At 41.9% G+C, this 15,956-nt stretch overlaps 1 protein-coding gene across 1 annotated transcript in view; it reads right to left on the reverse strand.

Moving 5' to 3' along the window:
• vwa5b1 (von Willebrand factor A domain containing 5B1) overlaps window positions 1-15,155 on the reverse strand; it is a 50,715-nt gene extending 35,560 nt beyond the window's left edge. The window contains exons 1-7 of the mRNA XM_024005206.2: window positions 14,866-15,155; window positions 10,798-10,984; window positions 10,368-10,529; window positions 9,844-10,066; window positions 9,343-9,497; window positions 7,813-7,944; window positions 6,457-6,581 (exon numbers count right to left, since the gene is read on the reverse strand). Of these exons, the coding sequence (XP_023860974.1) occupies window positions 6,457-6,581; window positions 7,813-7,944; window positions 9,343-9,497; window positions 9,844-10,066; window positions 10,368-10,529; window positions 10,798-10,981 (981 nt within the window). The 5' untranslated portion in view covers window positions 10,982-10,984; window positions 14,866-15,155. The remainder of the gene's footprint in view (window positions 1-6,456; window positions 6,582-7,812; window positions 7,945-9,342; window positions 9,498-9,843; window positions 10,067-10,367; window positions 10,530-10,797; window positions 10,985-14,865) is intronic.
• Between the last annotated feature and the right edge of the window lie 801 nt (window positions 15,156-15,956).

A 15,956-nucleotide genomic window follows, 5' to 3' on the forward strand; every position in this document is an offset into this window, starting at 1 on the left:
GATCAACCGGTGAATGTGTTCTTGCAGGTAGATCCAAGCAGAAGGCTGAGGACCTTTCATTGTTTCCATAGTAACCCCTTTTTAATCACACACACACCATTTTAGGGCGTAAGTGTTTTCTCTCTCCCTCCCGTTTAGGTCTACTGGTCACTGAGGATGTATGTGTCTACCACCGTTGTGCCATTCTGACATGTGGAGAATAAAGTACAATCTGTACTGACACATAATTTCACCTCAAGAAAAATGATAAACTCACCATTTCAATAACATACCGTAGCTCCAATGTGTGTCATATGTGGTTTTAAAATAATTTCAGATAGGTGGAAATAAATCAAACACTTTTATGGAATAATAATGGACACAGGAATAATGTAAAATACCTGAATATGCAAAAATTGCAAAAGGTGTGGGGGCAAAAACCCTGTGCTATTCTGGAGCACGAGTACAGAACATTACAAGACTGCTTCCGACCGTTCTACGACAAATTCTGGGAGCTGACGCTGTCATAGTCCATGTGGGGTCAACAACATCAGGAGGGCCAGCTCGGAACTTCTGAAAATGGATTTTAAAGAACTGATTCTAGCACTGAAAGATTCCAAAAAATGGCCAATTATTTCACGTCCGGTACCATCAATGGGCTGCGGGTGTGAAAGATACAGCAGGCTACTGGCATTACACACCTGGATAAAATATTACTGTAGCTCTGTTGGAATCCCTTTTATAGATAACTTTGGCACCTTCTGGAAACAGAAGATGCTCTACAGGAATGACAAAGTCCATACAAATCATCTTGGGTCCTGGACTTGGGTCCTGGACGCATTTCAAGGCTGTGTTGAGACAATGACTTATCAATGACCCACGCCAAGCTCAGATAATCCCTATCATTGTGTCGCTGAGTTGTCGTGGTGCTGCTGCAAATGTACATTGTCCCAGGGGTGTTGGCAGACACAATGTAAGTAACTTAATTTATGTCCCTCTAACTGCCCTGAATGTCTCTGTTGATCCTACAGCTTTTGTATGCAATAATCACGTGCCTATGAACCAGAGTTATACTGTTAGCATGAGGCAGTGTGCCCTAGTAGGAAGTCCACCGTGTGCAGCTCACCCTGCACAGCTCAAACATAAATACTATTGTCATGTCTACTTCTGATAAGCTTCCCAATAAAGCAATAAAAACAATCAAGCATCCCAGAAAAGTGCTAAAAATAGCCCACAATAACATATGTAGAGAAAGAAACAAGGTTCATGAAATCAATAACATGCTAGTAACAGATGACATTCATATTCTATCTCTGAAACTCACTTAAATAATACCTTTGATGAAACAGTGATAGCAATATATGGCTATAACATGTACAGAAAAGACAGAAATGCCAATGGGGGTGGAGTTGCGGTCTATATTCAGAACCACATTCCTGTAAAGATTAGAGAGGATCTCATGTTAAATACTTTTGAAGTAATATGGCTACAGGTTCATCTGCCTCACCTAAAGCCCATTCTTGTGGGAAGCTGCTATAGACCACCAAGTGCTAACAGTCAGTATCTAGATAATATGTGTGAAATGCTTGATAATGTATGTGATATCAACAGAGAGGAATATTGTCTGGGTGATTTCAATATTGACTAGCTATCATCAAGCTGCCCACTCAAGAAAAAGCTTCAAACTGTAATGAGTGCCTGCAACCTGGTTCAGGTTATGAGTCAACCTACCAGAGTAGTTACAAACAGCACAGGAATGAAATCATCCACATGTATTGATCAGATCTTTACTAATGTTGCAGAAATGTGCTTGAAATCAGTATTCAGATTCATCGGATGTAGTGATCACATCCATAACCTGAGTGAAAAAAAGATTGCAAACCAGAGAGAATGATTAGTGTGCTAGTGTGCTATTGCTTTGTTTTTTCTGTGAAGACCTTTGTAAATATTCTGGATTTACCCTTACCTCTGCCTGCTGTGTTTCTCTGTGCCTGGGTCCGAGTTCGTACTAGTATTATTGTCACACAGGTTAAAAAGGTCAGAGATAGGCTTGACGATGATAGGGGCTGCAACCTTAACCTCTAATTCCTCCCAAACCTGGATCCGGGAGCACCCCCCACAGTAAAAAAGCTGACTAGCATAGCCTAGCATAGCGTCACAAGTAAATACTAGCATCTAAATATCATTAAATCACAAGGTCCAAGACACCAGATGAAAGATACACATCTTGTGAATCCAGCATCATTTCTGATTTTTAAAATGTTTTACAGGGAAGACACAATATGTAAATCATTAGCTAACCACGTAGCAAAAGACACCACTTTTTTTACTCCACCAGTTTTTTATCCATCAGTAGCCATCACTAATTCGACCAAATAAAGATATAAATAGCCACTAACCAAGAAACAACTTCATAAGATGACAGTCTGATAACATATTTATTGTATAGCATATGTTTTTTTAGAAAAATGTGCATATTTCAGGTATAAATCACAGTTCTACATTGCAGCTGCAATCTGAAATAGTGCCGAAGCTGCCAGAATAATTACAGAGACCAACGTCAAATACCTAATTACTCATCTTAAAACATTTCTGAATAATACACAGCGTACAGCAAATGAAAGCCCAACATCTTGTGAATCCAGCAATATGTCAGATTTTTTAAATGTTTTACAGCGAAAACACAATATAGCATTATATTAGCTTAGCACAATAGCCAGAAACACAAGCAATTTACCAGCAGCACAGGTTAGCGATCGTAACAATACAGCAAAAGATATATAATTTTGGACTAACCTTGATATACTTCGTCAGATGACAGTCCTGTAACATCATATTACACAATGCATATAGTGTTTGTTCGAAAATGTGCCATATTTAGCAGCACAAATCGTGGTTATACAATGTGATGAGTGGCAACAGGTCATGCATTCTGGCCGGCGCCATCTTGGAAAGGCACCTAAGTTTACGATTATTTTATCGATTAGATTGACTAAAAATACAGGTTGGACAGCAAATGAAAGATGCATTAGTTATTAATGCAAGCTGAGTTAGATTTTTAAAATTAACGTTACTAGACATACAGTGTGCGTTACAGCCAGACTAGTGCCGCAATAACGGCGGACAAATGCGTTTACATTTTTCCACATAAATACGAATAACATCATAAATAGTTCTTACTTTTGGACGAGCTTCCATCAGAATCTTGGGCAAGGTGTCCTTTGTACAAAAAGAATCGTTGCTTGGTTGTAAAACGTCGTCTTCAACATCGGAATTAGCAGCTAACAATAGCCATGTGGAGCAAACATGCCAAAATCCTCAAAATGCAATACTAAGGAAATTCCGAAAATAGCAATATACTCACATAAACTGATATAACTCGTTTAAAATAACTTCGTTATGATGTTCTAACACCTATATCGAATTAAATTACAGACGGATACATCTAAGGCCGATAACTGAGCTTTCCAAAAATTTCATCCTGAGGTCTTGCTTCGCGTCATGACGAACGACAAAAAGAGAGGTCCCTTCGTTCCTTGAAGCTTTATAAGCTCTGAGATCTACGTAGACACTCCATTTCCAATTCTCATTGGTTACTGACATCCAGGGGAAGGCGGGTGCAGTTCATGTCGACCCATAGGATACATACAGATTTTAAACTGATCTGAGAACAGAGCCTCGTTTTCAGAACCTTCGCAGTTCCTGTCATGATTTTCGCTGCAGAACGAGTTCTGGTTCACCCACAGACATAATTCAAACGGTTTTAGAAACTAGAGATTGTTTTCTATCCAATAGTAATAATAATATGCATATTGTACGAGCAAGAATTGAGTACGAGGCAGTTTAATTTGGGAACGCTAAATGTCCAAGTTGAAACAGCACCCCCTGTAGTGTCAAGAGGTTTTTAAAGAAGAAAGGGTCTAAACCATCTGACCCAGATGTTTTTTTGGGGTCAAGTTTAAGGAGCTCCTTTAGCACCTCAGACTCAGTGACCGCCTGCAGGGAGCAACTTTGTAACGGGACAGGCGGAAAAAGAGGGAGGAGCATCAGGGCTAATCGCATTAGAAGGGGTGGGAGATGAGGAAATGTTGGACGGGCAAGGAGGCATGGCTGAGTCGAATAGGAATCCTGACTTAATGAATTGGTGATTAAAGAGCTCAGCCATCCTTGTCAGTAAAAACCACATCAACATTAAGGGACATGGGCAGCTGTGAGGAGGAGGGTTTATTCTCCAGGTCTTTAACCATTTTCCAGATGTTCTTAGACCCACAGAGAGAGAACTGCTCCTTCAATAACTAACTTTGGCCTTCCGGATAGCCTGAGTGCACTTATTTCTCAGTTGCCTGAACGAGAGCCAGTCAGCCTGATTATGCGTGTGCCAAGCCTTTCACCAAATGGAATTCTTGAGGTGGAGTAACTCTGCCAGATCACGGTCGAACAAGGGGCTGAACCTGTTTTTAATAACACATTTTCTTTATGGGGGCGTGTTTGTTAACAATACCACAGAAAATATAAAAAAATAAGTTCCAAGTGTCTTCGACAGAAGGGATAAAGCTGATTCTATAGCAATTTACAGAGGCCAGGTCATGAAGGAAGGCTTGCTCATTAAAGGTTTTTAGCAGGCGTCTATGACAAATAAGGACAGGTCGTTTCGCTGAGCAGCCATTACGAACACAGGCTGTAAAACAGTGATCACTAAGGTCATTACAAAAAACACACTTACTGATACCTATCAGGATTATTTGTGAGGACAACATCAAGGAGAGTAGCCTTTTCTGGGTGTTTGGAGTCATACCTTGTGGGATTGGTAATAATCTGAGAAAGATTTAGGGAGTCCCATTGCTTTAGGACCTGGTCAGGTGGTTTATGCATGTCCCAGTTTAGGTCACGTAGCAGAACAAATTCAGACTTAGTGTAAGGGGCCAGGAGAGACCATAGGACAGGTGGGGTACAGGCCAGTGCTGATGGTAGATGATAACACCCAGCAACAGTCAACAAAGATATATGTTTTTTAAGTTGAATGCTTAAAATCAGAAAATCGAATTGTTTGGGGACAGAATTGGTGGAGACAATCGAGCACTGAAGGTGTTCCTTGGTCATAGTCTGCTGCTGGAAAAACGTATGTGTTATGGCTTTACACCCCCTGCTATATTGTGGATAAAGAGTTACCTGTCTAACAGAACACAGAGGGTGTTCTTTAATGGAAGCCCCTCCAACATAATACCGGTTGAATCAGGAATTCCCCAGGGCAGCTGTCTAGGCCCCTTACTTCTTTCAATCTTTACTAATGACATGCCACTGGCTTTGAGTAAAGTCAGTGTGTCTATGTATGCAGATGACTCAACACTATACACTTCAGCTACTACAACAACTGAAATGACTGCAGCAATGAGCTGCAGTTAGTTTCAGAATTGGTGGCAAGGAATACGTCAGTCCTAAATATTTCAAAAACTAAAAGCATTGTATTTGGGACAAATCATTCACTAAACCTTAAACCTCAACTAAATCTTGTAATAAATAATGTGGAAATTAACAAGTTTAGGTGACTAAACTGCTTGGAATAACCCTGGATGTTGATACAATAGTAGCTGATATGGTGAGAAGTCTGTCCATAATAAAGTGCTGCTCTCCCTTCTTAACAACACTATCAACAAGGCAGGTCTACAGGCCCTAGTTTTATCGCACTTGGACTACTGTTCAGTCTTGTGGTCAGGTGCCACAAAGAGGGACATAAGAAAATTACAATTGGCTCAGAACAGGGCAGCACGTCTGGCATTTAAATGTACACGGAGAGCTAACATTAACAATAATTATGCATGTCAATATCTCATGGCTTAAAGTGGAGGAGGGATTGACTTCATCGCTACTTGTTTTTGTAAGAAGTGTTGACAAGCTGAATGCACTGGGCTGTCTGTTTAAACTACTAGCACTACTGGACACTTATGCACACCCCACAAGACATGACACGAGAGGTCTCTTCACAATCCCCAAGTCCAGAACAGACTATGGGAGGTGCACAGTACTACATAAAGCCTCGACTACAAAGAACTCTACTCCACATCAGGTAACTGATGCAAGCAGTAGAATCATATTTTTTTTAAATGATAGAAATACACCTTATGGAACAGCGGGGACATTTTGTATTGTAGATAAGTAGTGGTGTAATAATGTTATATGGTGTACTGTTTTATTTGTTGTTTTATGTGTAATGCAAGTGCCTTAATGTGTTTGGACCCCAGGAAGAATAGCTGCTGCGGTCCAAATAAATACAAATACAAATATTTGCAGAAGGTCTTATTGTCTGATGAGTATAATTGAATATTCATTATGCTACACCCTTTTCTTCTTTAATTATAAGCAGCATCTTGCCATTTTACAAAGCCTGTTTAATCTAAAAGTTATTTTCTGACAGCTGTTTCTGTGTCTCTCATTAAGGCTGCTGTGTAAGATGCATTTCAGATCTGATGCAGCACTCACTTTATTTTCATTGCTGGAGTCCTTCTTGGTGGCCTTGATGAAGTCACTCTTCCCCGCGAGGTGATCATCGTACTCCTCCAGTGTCATGTCTCCATCCTCAATCAGCACATGTGGCAGATGAGGATCTAGACAGAAGAGGAGATTGTGGCCATTAGACTAATGTGATACATTATCACCTAGACAACAAGCATGTTTCAGTATGAGCTAGATAGTGGCTAGATATAGTACGTATTTTTTCTGTCACAGAAATCCGTCTTGGATTTAGATTTCCAAGTTGTAATGATGTCGGAGTCAAAATGATAGTCCCATTACTGTTATTTCCTGCTCAAATTCTGCTCTCCACAGGCATCTCTCAAAACATCTCTCTGCAGTGAACTTACGGCGAGCTGTTTTTATTGACCATTTACTAAATCAATGGCGTTTTCTTTGAAAACCGACAATCGTTTTTCAAAATCATTCAAGTTAATTTAGCTATACCAATACTGACGAAAAACCGGCAAGCACTCCATTCATCTCTCTATTTTTATTTAACCTTTATTTAACTAGGCAAGTCAGTTAGACCGCTGCGCCATCCATTTGATTGAGCTCAGCAAGTTCCTTGATGAGATTGAAACCCCAGCACCACATCGGGCTGAATTGAATTGCACAGCGAGCAACTGGCCCCAGGTCTGTTTGTAGCCAAAGCCATCTCTTAGCGCCTATTGAATAAGCAATCTGGGGATTTATTATTGCCTCTGGGAGACAACTGGTCCATGCAGCGGTCAAGACAACCAGGAGAGGATAGATAGACAGCGAAAGAGAGCAAGAGGGGGGAGAGAGAGAGTGAGAGTGAGCGAGAGAGAGAGTGGGTGGCTGGGTAAGCCCGAGGACAGCTCATACATTTGCACAAGGTGGAGGGTGGATGGAGTGGAGGGGCTGAGGGTGAACAGATATTCAGAGAGAGAGAGTGGGTGGCTGGGTAAGCCCGAGGATAGCTCATACATTTGCACAAGGTGGAGGCTGGATGGAGGGGAGGGGCTGAGGGTGAACAGATATGCAGAGAGAGAGAGTGGGTGACTGGGTAAGCCCGAGGGTCGATGGAGGGGAAGGGCTGAGGGTGAACAGATATGCAGAGAAAGCGAGAGAGGCTGATGATTCCCCCCATGTGATCTGATTAACGGTCCTCATATAAATAACAGGGCTTAGCTAAATGAATGGTTTGCTGCAGATAGTTGATGATTTAACACAGAGGATAGGTAAACACTGGTCTATTCTGGGTATGTGATACTGTATTTTGAAGAGGAGTGAGTAATCGTAGTGTCTGCCAGGCTGAGTGGTGGGTGGTGGATGGTGTGTCTACTAAAGTGCAGTACCCACCGCTGGGGTAGATGAGGATCTCCACAGGGCAGTCGTAGGTGTATTTGTCAGCCAGGGTGATGACAACGCTGGTGGCTGAGCGGGCCAGGGGGTCTGCGTCGGCCCGGATCGCATGAGAGGGGCTCTCCACACCTGCACAAAAACACCTCTAAAGCATCTACAGTGTAGAATCTACAGTGCGTAATAAACAGTGGCATCCACTGTGATTTCACTTGACAAAGACATACAAAAGTACATACAAAAGTATGTGGACACCCTTCAAATTAGTGGATTCGGCCATTTCAGTCACACCCGTTGCTGACAGGTGTATAAAATCGAGCACACAGCCATGCAATCTCCATAAACTAACATTGGCAGTAGAATGTCCTTACTTTCAACGTTGCACCGTCATAGGATGCCAACTTTCCAACAAGTCAGTTCGTCATATTTCTGCCCTGATAGAGCTGCCCCAGTCAACTGTAAGTGCTGTTATTGTGGAGTGGAAACCTCTAGGAGCAACAACGGCTCAGCCACAAAGTGATAGGCCACACAAGCTCACATAACGAGACTGCCGAGTGCTGAAGCGTGTAAAAATTGTCTGTCCTTGTTTGCAACACTCACTACCGAGTTCCAAACTGCCTCTGGAAGCAGCGTCATCGGGAGCTTCATGAAATGGGTTTCCATGGCCAAGCAGCTGCACACAAGCCTAAGATCACCATGCGCAATGCCAAGCGTCAGCTGGAGTGGTGTAAAGCTGCCGCCATTGGACTCTGGAGCTGTGGAAACGCATTCTCTGGAGTGGTGAATCACACTTCACCATCTGGCAGTCCGACGGACGAATCTGCCAGAATGCATAGTCCCAACTGTAAAGTTTGGTGGAGGAGGAATAATGCTCTGGGGCTGTTTTTCATGGTTCGGGCTAGGCCCCTTAGTTCCAGTGAAGGGAAATCTTAACGATACAGCATACAATGACAATCTAGATGATTCTGTGCTTCCAATATTGTGGCAACAGTTTGGGGAAGGCCCTTTCCTGTTTCAGCATGACAATGGCACCGTGCACAAAGCGAGGTCCATACAGAAATGGTTTGTCAAGATCGGTGTGGAAGATCTTGACTGGCCTGCACAGAGCCCTGACCGAAACCCCATCAAACCCCTTTGGGATGAATTGGAATGCCGACTGCGAGCCAGGCCTAATCGCCCAACATCAGTGCACGACCACACTAATGCTCTTATGGCTGAATGGAAGTCCCCGCAGCAATCTTCCAACATCAAGTGGAACACTTTCCAAGAAGAGTGGAGGCTGTTATAGCAGCAAAGGGGGGACCAACTCCATATTAATGCCATGATTTTGGAATGAGACGTTCGACAAGCAGGTGTCCACATACAAAAATACTCAAATAAATCCTGTTTGTGTGTGGAGGTAGCTTTTTACTCATAGTGGAAGGATATCTATATCGTTATGCAAGTCACTGTTGGTCAGGAACATAAATTGCATTTGTTATTATACAAATAAACTGCAATGTGTAGATGGGTGTGTGTTGTGTCTATGACCTGCAAGGAGATAGGGTGCTCTGATCTCCAGCTGGAAGCTAAACTCATAGTCGATGGAGTTGATGGCCTCTTCCTCCAGCAGCAGGGCCATGCACAGCTGGGGATTTATGGGTGTCTGTTCATGTGGACCCAGGGCACAATTATGCCTATCCCTCCTGTGCAAAAATACCACAATACAAAATCATATCATGTATTGTCCACGAGTCAGCTCTTTCTCTGTCTAGAACATTTAAAATAATTTATGTCCAATACCGGAAGGTTGTGAATAACTTAACTTCTAAGTTCACAGTCAAAGGGATACTTCAAGACTCAAGAGTTACAAGACTGTAACTACCAATTGGGTACCACGAAAATGGGCAGAAAAAGGGGTAAAAAAAATACAAATTAAAGATCAAGTATCCTTTAAAGATCAAAATGGCACTATAGATTTTTTATTTGGACAAGACAGCGTTGACATTCAGTTGTGGTTATGATGATGACACACTGTCACAGAATTCTTACGTTCTGTTCTGGAAGTTAGGGGAGAGTCCCTGCTCCTCGTTGATGGTCCTCTGGACCCTCGGGGTGCACACGGAGGGTGACGTGACACGGATTCCCCCGTCAGGCAGGGTGGGCAGCTCAGAGGAGGTGCTGACCAGCACGTTGACCGTCTCCAGGGGTGGGATGACCCCCAGATTCACCACCAACACCGTCCTCTCCATGTCCTCATCCAGCACTATCTGTCCTGGAATACCATAGCAGAACAACTCACATAAATGGTAATGTTTTGTATTTTTCTGAGCAATATTATCATTATTCACTGGATTATATTCTAGATACATAGTTGGAACCAAAACCACTAGACTGGTCTGTGTTTGGACTGTCTTGCCATCTCCAATTGTCATTGTCACACAAATGACCATAGGAGTTGGCAAGATGGCACAAAGAGATCTGTGGCCAGGCTACAGAACCACTGACCACTTCATGACAGTGTGTGACGATTCCTCTAACCTTCAGAGGTGACATGACGTGAGACACATTCTTACCACTGCCACTCTGAAGGGCTCCATTAGCTGTAGTGCAGCAATCAAAGTAACAGTCATCCATCTTGGACTTGTCTTTGATTTGCACTGTTATTATTTGGCTGGAGATCATAGCCTCGAATCCCACAACGGTAGAGCATTCTTCCAGTGGGTAAATGAAGATACCTGCATCAAATGAAGACAAGTAACCATAGGCAAACAGCCAATTAAGTCAAACTAACTCAATTATGTTAATACAGCCCCTGGACAGTGCCTATGTAAATGTTTACATTGAGAAGCATTGTGGAAGCTCTGGAGACTATCTAGGAGACAAGGGAAGTAAATTCAGAATAATAATTTTAAGCACACTTGTATAAGGCCCCCAGAGAATGTTCATGATCACTTGTAGTAATGATCTTACTTTGTTGTATATACTAACAAATGAGGTTCTCACCTTCAATAGGATGGTCCTCGAAGTTGTTGTAGGTCATGGATGCTGTCAGGGCTAGAGTGTATCCTCTGACACACGAAGTGATCTCAGAGACACTGAGAGGCAGAGCATTCTGCCTCTCCTTGTTGATCAGGCCTGGCATGGTGATGCTTCTTTTATGTTTGAGTTTCTTTTCATTACCATTCATAGACTGGGAGTAAATAACAAATTGTTCAGACACATTTTTAATAACTCAGAAAAAAAAATCAACCAACAAACAGCTTTCATTATAAGCTCTGATATCCAGCAATAACATCAAAGAAAACAGAGTGGGCCTTATAAATGCCTTTGAAATAAATCCAAACTTTATTTAACTAGGCAAGTCAGTTAAGAACAAATTCTTATTCACAATGACGGCCTACACCGTTCAAACCCGGACGACGCTGGGCCAATTGTGCGCCGCCCTATGGGACTCCCAATCACGGCCGGTTGTAATATAGCCTGGATTCGAATCAGGGTGTCTGTAGTGACGCCTCTAGCACTGAGATGCAGTGCCTTAGACCGCTGTACCACTCAGGAGCCCAAAACGTTCCACACCTGCATCAAAACGTTACATACCTGCCCAGACAGTAAAACCACAGGGAAATTAAAACTATCAGTTCAGTCCATCCACTACAAGTGATTGAAAATGAAAACAAAACCATTAGAGATAGAGAGATCACTGTAGTATGACATGAGTGGGGGTCTCTGATCTACATGTAAGGCAAAGGCAGCAAAAAACAATATAACACATTTGTCCAAGGTTATATTCAGGACACAACATTTCAAGTTCCCACTATAGAAAAAGCATGACTCATCCAACAAACAGAGGATCAACATCAACGTTGCACTGGTCTGGTAGAATATTGCATGAATGAGTGTGTGAGATGAGATGTGGCAATGAGAAGTGGACAATGCTTATGCAAATGTCATGTGACATGGCAGCTCAACCTTTATTACCAGTCAAAAGTTTGGACACACCTACTCATTCAAGGGATTTTCTTTATTTTTACTATTTTCTACATTGTAGAATAATAGTGAAGACATAAACTATGAAATAACACATATCACATATGGAAAAAAAGTGTTATACAAATATATATTTGAGATTTTTCAAAGTAGCCACACCTTGCCTTGATGACAGCTTTGCACACTCTTGGCATTCTCTCAACCAGCTTCATGAGTTAGTAACCTGGAATACAGTTAAATTAAAAGTTTATTTGTGGAATTTCTTTCCTTCTTAATGCATTTGAGCCAATCAGTTGTGCTGTGACAAGGTATGGGTGGAATACAGAAGATAGCCCTATTTGGTAAAAGACCAAGTCCATATTATGGCAAGAACAGCTCAAATAAGTAAAGAGAAACGACAGACCATCATTACTTTAAGACATGAAGGTCAGTCAATCCGCAACATTTCATGAACTTTGAAAGTTTCTTCAAGTGCAGTCGCAAAAACCATCAAGCGCTATGATGAAACTGGCTCTCATGAGGACCGCCACAGGAAAGGAATATCCAGAGTTACCTCTGCTGCAGAGGATAAGTTCATTAGAGTTACCAGCCTCAGAAACTGCAGCCCAAATAAATGCTTCACAGAGACAAATCTCAACATCAACTGTTCAGAGGAGACTGTGTGAATCAGGCCTTCATGGTCGAATTGCTGCAAAGAAACCACTACTAAAGGACACCAATAAGAAGAAGATACTTGCTTGGGACAAGAAACACGAGCAAATTACATTAGACCAGTGGAAATCTGTCCTTTGGTCTGATGAGTCCACATTTGAGATTTTTGGTTCCAACCGCCGTGTCTTTGTGAGACGCAGAGTAGGTAAACAGATAATCTCCGCATGTGTAGTTCCCACCGTGAAGCATGGAGGAGGAGGTGTGATGGTGTGGGGGTGCTTTGCTGGTGACACTGTCTATGATTTATTTAGAATTCAAGGCACACTTAACCAGCATGGCTACCACAGCATTCTGCAGCAATAGGCCATCCCTTCTGGTTTGTGCTTAATATGACTATAATTAGTTTTTCAACAGGACAATGACCCAACACACCTCCAGGCTGTGTAAGGCTATCTAACCAAGAAGGAGAGTGATGGGAGTGCTTCATCAGATGACCTGGCCTCCACAATCCAATTGAGATGGTTTGGGATGAGTTGGACCGCAGAGTGAAGGAAATGCAGCCAATAAATGCTTAGCATATGTGGGAACTCCTTCAAGACTGTTGAAAAAGCATTCCAGGTGAAGCTGGTTGAGAGAATGCCAAGAGTGTGCAAAGCTATCATCAAGGCAAAAGGTGGCTACTTTGATGAATCTAAAATAAAATGCATATATTTTGATTTGTTTAACACTTTTTTGGTTATGACATGGTACCATATGTGTTATTTCATAGTGTTGATGTATTCACTGTTATTCTACAATGTACAAAATAAAAATAAAGAAAAACCCTTGAATGAGTAGGTGTGTCCACATTTTTGACTGGTACTGTATGTGGTGTTCTGGGTCTGTCATGTCCGGAGAGCCATTGCCTGAGATTCTAACACTGGCTTTATGCGAGGTGTTGTGAGGAAAGCAATTTCCATAGAAACTGAGAGGCTGCCTGCCTAATATACCAGTATTAGTGGCTATAAGACTACACAGACTACAATACTTCCAGATAGTGAACAACTCTACCTACTTCTTCAGACAAAGAGTATTTTCTGTGAAACCTCAAGATCTTAATTATCTACACGATGGAGCTCAAGATTGTTGCTCTCCCGGACTCCCTGGACTCGATAAGATGACAACATTTAACAGACCAGACCACTCTGTCTGTTGTCATAATGCAGCCACACTTTACAGGATCCATAATTCATTGACAAAATGCGTTCCCCCTCCTCGTACTACTTAATCAAAAGGAGGTTTTGGCTGGCCGGCACAGCATTGTCATTTATTGAAAAGGAAAAGGTCAGACAGATGAATCAACATTGCTCACGTCTGCTCTGCTCTGTTCTGCAATCAGTGTCAACCGTGCCACCATGTGTCCTAAGGGGCACAAGCTGGGAATATTGATATAGTATTATATTTAATTATATTATTATATTATATATATTATAATATTGATGTGGTAGAGATGCAGTGTCTTGTTCCTGTAAGACTTAAAATCTCTCACAGTACAATGAAGCATACATTGATGCTATTATTCTTACTTTATTCTAAAAATAAATTGAACAGGATAACCGGACTGTAAACTGTTTTCGCTTGGAAAATACAGAAATGCATTGTGAAATCAGATAGCCTCATATTGATGTACAGTTATAATGCAAACATGATTAATAAACTAAATCCACTTTTTTTATAGCCATGCTAAGCAATCAAGGTGGGGGAAAAGAAGAAAGAAAAAACACACATATATATATATATATATATATATATATATATACACACACACACACATACATATATATATACACACATATATAAAATATGAGAACAGGAACTCAAATTGAGGGGAATGTTCACATAAAATGTTCACAATTAACTTGATTTATCTTATGAACAAAACTATCCCCTTTCAATAATTCTAGAAACTTGCTCCAATTATTTCTGGCCAGTGGTCATAAGGCAATCCATTAGCGTTTCTCTTTTAATGGGAGTTTTTGTTTTTCAGTCTGACAGGTCATGATATTGATTGTGTCCAAGTGATAGACCCCATGAGACCCCTCTTCTTGTCGTATGAATCATTCTGAAATCTCCAGAAAGGTTCATCCAAACATAACCTAATTTCATCCACTATAAATATACCAGAAGCCACCATAAATACAGTAGTTATAATAACATCACAATAACAACAGCTTTCCAAGGAAACAGGTCTGAAAAAACCACCTGTTGATTGCTTTTGCTGGATTTCATTGCAGACCATTATAATTACAAAAAATATCAATGCCATTATACAATATACATGCACAATATTTAGCAACTTTTAAAATATACAAATCATATTTAGAATGTAGAGAATGGAAGCAGCATCATGTCAAGCAGTCACTGACATCATCTGATATCAACACGTCCTCTTACCTTTCATTTGTGTCAACTGGGAGTGAAATTATGTCTGTCTTTTGGATGCCCACTTTTCATGAAAGATGTCCTTTCCCTTCTATTTCTCTTCCCTCCCTTTTTTCTTGCCTCTACAGTATGTGGCGTAGAGGAAATGCCAGCTGTCACAGGTGGGCAGAGTTACTATTAATTAAATGGCTCTGGCTTTTCACAGAGGGACTAAACAAATCAAAGGACAGTTGACAGGCAGAAACCGTGGCGGCAATTCAGTCAGCACAGCAACATGTGGTTATAAAAAGTATCTCTCAGCTCAGTCGCTGTCCTCCCTCCTTGTGGCTGGAGTTAGAGGCTTTCGCTAACGGAGAGAGAGAGAGAGAGAGAGAGAGAGAGAGAGAAAGAGAGAAAGAGAGACAGACAGTCCTTTGCAACAGATTAGCATCCCTTTCCCCTACTACCTCTCCTCTTTGCATTTATAGCATCTGCAACACCACTCTTCTTCCCTGCAATCGATGATGGGAGACCCCATTTATGGATCCTTTTTGATAGCTGGGGGATCAGACTAAATAGATGAAATGCAGCACCAGGCATGAAGGGGTAGTGGGGGGGGAGACATAAAGCATGTCTCTCTTGCCTCCACCCAGGGCAGGCATCAACCTTCCCACTCACCATCGCCGACAAGTGCTCTGTCTCTGGTTTATTGGAAAGCCTATAATGTTTTTATTCTAATGTGGGTAGTGGGAGTTTAGCTGTCTGCATTGTGGCCACTGTTAGTCTGATCCACCTTTTATTATTTTCCACTGAGGAGGTAACCATGACAATCAATATAGAGTTCTACTGGCATCTTAAAAGACATTTTGGTTGGCATGAGGGAGGGGGTTGTGTGGGTGGAGGGTATTGGCTGAAGCTGCATCCGCTCCTCAATTAAATTAGCATAATGCTGGCCATTACCCCCCTCTCTCTCTTTCCTCTCTTAATCTCTGTGTGCGTGTGTGTGTGTGTGTGTGTGTGTGTGTGTGTGTGTGTGTGTGTGTGGTGTGGGGGGGGGGGGGGGGGGGGGGGGGGGGGGGGGGGGGGGGGGGGGGGGGGGGGGGGTGAGTGAGAGAGAAGAGAGA

This window comes from Salvelinus sp. IW2-2015, linkage group LG17 (assembly GCF_002910315.2).
Source record: "Salvelinus sp. IW2-2015 linkage group LG17, ASM291031v2, whole genome shotgun sequence".
NCBI lineage: Eukaryota > Metazoa > Chordata > Actinopteri > Salmoniformes > Salmonidae > Salvelinus > Salvelinus sp. IW2-2015.